Source organism: Papaver somniferum, chromosome 4 (genome assembly GCF_003573695.1).
Source record: "Papaver somniferum cultivar HN1 chromosome 4, ASM357369v1, whole genome shotgun sequence".
Taxonomy (NCBI): domain Eukaryota; kingdom Viridiplantae; phylum Streptophyta; class Magnoliopsida; order Ranunculales; family Papaveraceae; genus Papaver; species Papaver somniferum.
The window spans coordinates 89,371,481-89,375,881 of record NC_039361.1 but is presented as its reverse complement, the minus strand read 5'-3'; the positions used below and the strand labels follow the sequence as shown (position 1 = coordinate 89,375,881).

General features: G+C 33.3%; 1 protein-coding gene across 1 annotated transcript; it reads left to right on the top strand.

Annotated features, from left to right (window-relative positions):
* The first annotated feature begins 2,351 nt into the window (after positions 1–2,351).
* Positions 2,352–3,158, top strand: LOC113272781. The gene has a single exon (XM_026522578.1). The coding sequence runs from the start codon at positions 2,352–2,354 to the stop codon at positions 3,156–3,158; it is 807 nt and encodes a 268-aa protein (XP_026378363.1).
* Positions 3,159–4,401: the final 1,243 nt, after the last annotated feature.

Sequence of the window (4,401 nt, the reverse complement as noted above, 5' to 3'; positions counted from 1 at the left end):
GTACGATAGAAACAACAAGATCATATCACACAACTATAAGAAAAGTAGTATCGTTCTGGCTTCACAACCCCAATGAAGTCTTCATTTCGTTAACCTACAGGGTCTGGGTAAAAACCTAAGGTTAAAGGAGAATCGAATCTAGATAATACAACTAGTATCACACAGGAGGTGCGGGGATTAGGTTTCCCAGTTTCTAGAGTTCTCCCTTATATAGTCTTTCAAATCAGGGTTTGCAATCAATGTTAGCTTAGTAACAAAGCATTCAATATTCATCGTTAGATGAAAACCTGATTAGATTCAGGCTAATATATTTTAACCATTAGATCGAAACTTAGCTTGTTACACACAAATTAAATGCATGTTTATTTAGGTTTTTGTAACCGTACCTAAACATGTACATATAGTTGGTTCAACAGTAGTTAACCAAATGGTTAGACATATGAGCACTTTCATATCAACCATATTCTTCTTTACCATAACTAGTTCAAATGACTCAAATGAACTAGTTAGAGAGTTTTTCAATTGCTTAGATCTTATAGAAGTATACAAGACACAATCGAAGCAAAAACGATTTGATTCACTCGAATCGATTCATGAACTTTATAGCCACGGTTTGCAAACTTGCATTCCTTAGTTTATATAAGTTTAAATTCACAAATAATCGTTTTTTGAAAATAACCAACTTAAGTACCCGGAATAAGTTTGTTTTTAGTTCACAAACTCCAGAAGATTTTCTCGGGAAGAGAACCTCTGACAGTACGCGGACTAGGTACGCGGACTCTCTTCAGGTTTTCCTGAGAAGCAAAGTACGTATACTTTGGTTCAAGGAATAAGGAATTATACATGTATGAGTTACCACACAATGCTTATATCCAACAATGGTTATATAATCTAAACTCTCATTTCAATCATTGAAACATTCTTAAAGGACGTTATATAGTTGTTGTTCACACATTATTTTTCGTCAAAGCAATTTTCAAGTAATTGAAACTTAACATGACTTTGGTCACTAGTAAAGATGAACTTGGCCAAAGCGAAAGCTTACCAAAACATATTTCGAGAAATAGATAAGTGAGATAAACTCGGATCGAAATAACAAATGTGTATAATCAAAGTCTATATAGCAAAAAAACTTTTGTCTCAAGATAGGAGATAGAGTAGATAGACTTTTGAGTGATAGATAAGTTCAAGTCTCCACATACCTTTTAGTCGATGAAGTTCCACCACTTCCTTGAGTAGTTCTTCGTCTTTGTATGATGATCGCCATGGAGTCTTGAGCTCAACTACACTTTTTATCCTAGTCCGAGACTTAGCCATAAGTAAATTAGAAATCAAGACTTGTAGGTTTGATCACTAACATTGACAAACATGCTTTAGATAGCAAATTATGCGAGTTCGACCAAGCAGTGCTCTAACAATCTCCCCCTTTGTCAATTTTAGAGACAAAACTATCAATACATATGGAATACAAAAATAGATAAATAAACTTTTGTAGCTTCTCTTCCACATGCCTGATATTCTTGGTTCTTCAACATTACTCGAAATATTCGTCACTTCCAAGTACTCCAATGATCCCAAAGGTTGTAGGTTTAGTATCACCGTTGTTGAAAATCCATAGTCATAACAATGAGAAAAATAGAATTCTCAATCATTGTGATACAGTTTCTTAGTATTATTACACAACATCAAAGTTCAATTGTATCACAACTTCGAAAACAATCTTATGGTGATATGTATCACTCCCATCAAAAACATCATATTTCCTTCCAATCGGCCGAGTTAAGCTCTAAGGATCGGGCGACTGACTCAGCTCTCTCTCTTTTTTCAACGCTACCAAAATTTTCATCGATCTGCATTTATTTCAGGTGAATTCTTGTTAGAATCAAATGATTGGTGTTTCAATCTACTCTTTTCTTCAATTCTAGCAATTTTTTCGAGTTTTTTTTCAATTTTTCTAGATCAAGATGAATTTTGAGGTTAACAACGATATATCTGAAACTCACCCATTGATTGTTGATTTATCAAAAACTCCTGAAATTCATCCTGCTATTAACTTGATTGATGATCAAGATAATGATAGATATGAGTCTTAGAAGTTCTCTCTGATTGGGAGACTGGATTTTATTCGAATTAAATTTTCAGAAGCTTCTACTTTATTAAAGAATCAATGGAGGTTAAAAGGAAAATGTCAAATGATACCACTGGGTAAAGGTTTTTTTACGATCAAGTTAGATAATGAAGAAGATAAGAATTACATTAAAGATGGCACTTGGGAAGTTTTGGATCAAATAATAAAAGTAAGAAAATGGATTCCAAATTTCAGATCAGAAAATCAACGCACTTCAAAAGCCATGGTTTGGGTACAACTTCCAGGACTAAGTCTGGAATACTGGGATGAGAAAACTTTGTTCAAGATTAGTAGAGCAATTGGAAATCCAATTAAGGTTGATGCAGCTACATTGAATTATCAGAGTGGATACTATGCTAAAGTTTTAATTAAAATTGATTTAGCTAAGAATATTCCTAATAAGCTTTGGATTGTTACCGGATATGGAGCTTTTTCTCAAGGGGTTACATTAACAAATTTACCAAAATTCTGCCACAAATGCAAAATTGTTGGACATCAAATATCTGAATGCAGAATTAACAAACAAGATTTTGCAACAGATGGGCAGTCTTCTAATTCTACACCAACAAAGAATACTCATAATGATACTTCTACTCCAAAGATGACTAATCAGCCTGCACTTGTTCCCAATTTATCTCCTAAACCAGTTGAGATATCCCAGTTTTCAAGTCCAAGTACTTCTAATATTCCAAAGGATATGAATCCATTACCTCCAGCAAAAGCTAATACAAATGGTGAAATTCCTTTCATTGAGGTTATAAGAGGAGTTTCTAATCCAGGTTTAAATCCCATCTCTACTCCTGCTATTCAAATTAATAATAATCAATATGAAGTCTTACAAGATAATGATAGTGAATATTCTGAATCTGAAGATGGTGAAATTAAGGAAGTCAGTACCTCAAGTTTATTAGAGTTTGGTTCAATATCTCAACCTGTTACTATTTTGCAAAAAGAAAAGATTATATCTCAGGTTATCCCTGAGATAAATGAAAATAGTAAGGTAGCTGGAAAGAAAAAACCTCCAATATAACCAGCTGTAGTTACAAGGAAGGCTAGTAAAGAAAGTATGAAGTATATGGTTGATAAAGGGAGTTCAACTCCTCCTCCTCAACCTCCTTTCAAATGAAAGTTGTTTTTTGGAATCTTAGAGGCCTTAAGAGACAAAAGGCCAAGGATAAACTTTATTCTTTAGTCAAAACAAATAATCCGTCTCTGGTATGGGTTGTTGAACCTAAAATTAAAGTTCAAAAATCTGGAATAAAATTGCCTGGTATGCATCATAAAATTATTCATAATTCTAAAGATAATAATAAAGGAAATATTTGGTTGTTATGGAACTGCTCTATTCAAGCTCCTACTGTGATTCAATCTTCTAGTCAATGTATTACTGTGGAAGTTGGTGGTGTATTGGTGACTGGAATTTATGAAAATTCATACAGTGAATAGAAGAGACTTGTGGAAGGATTTATATGAAATAAGTTTACTGGATAAACCTTGGCTTTTAATAGGTGACTTTAACACTGTGTTAAATGCAGATGAGAAAAAGGGTGGTAGGAGTCCTCTAAATTCTGCAATGAGTGATTTTAATGATTGTGTTGATGCTTGTGGTTTAATTCAGGCTCCTAAAAGTGGTATAGAGTTCTCCTGGTGTAATGGCAGAGCTGGGAACAAAATAATTCTTTGTAACTTGGATAGAGCTCTTTTTAACTTGAAATGACTTGATTCTTTTAGTGGTTGGTATTATCATGTAGCTGCAAGAGGGATTTCTGATCATGGTCCACTAATTGGTTCTGATACTCTAATTGGAAGGGATTTAAATACTCCTTTCAGGTTTCAACAAATGTGGCTTACTCATCCTTCCTTCTTACAAGTGGTTATTGATTCTTGGAATGAGGATATCACTGGTTATCCTATCTTTATTTTTATGAACAAATTAAAAAGACTGAAGAAAGTTCTCAAGACTTGTAACTGGGAAATTTTTGGAAATGTTCAAGAAAATCTTAAAAAAGCTGAATACAAGGTGATGGAAGAAAATATAAAATCAGATGCTGATCCTACAAATATTTCTTTATTGAATAATCTGGTTATTTCTAGAGGAAATTATGATATAGCTGATAATAATTATAACACTTTTTTAAGAGATAAAGCCAGAATGAATTGGATTAAGGATGGTGATGTAAATACCAAATTTTTTCGTACTAGCATTAAAATGAGACAACCTCAGAATACTATTTCTGAATTGGAGAATGACTCAGGAGACATTATTACTACGC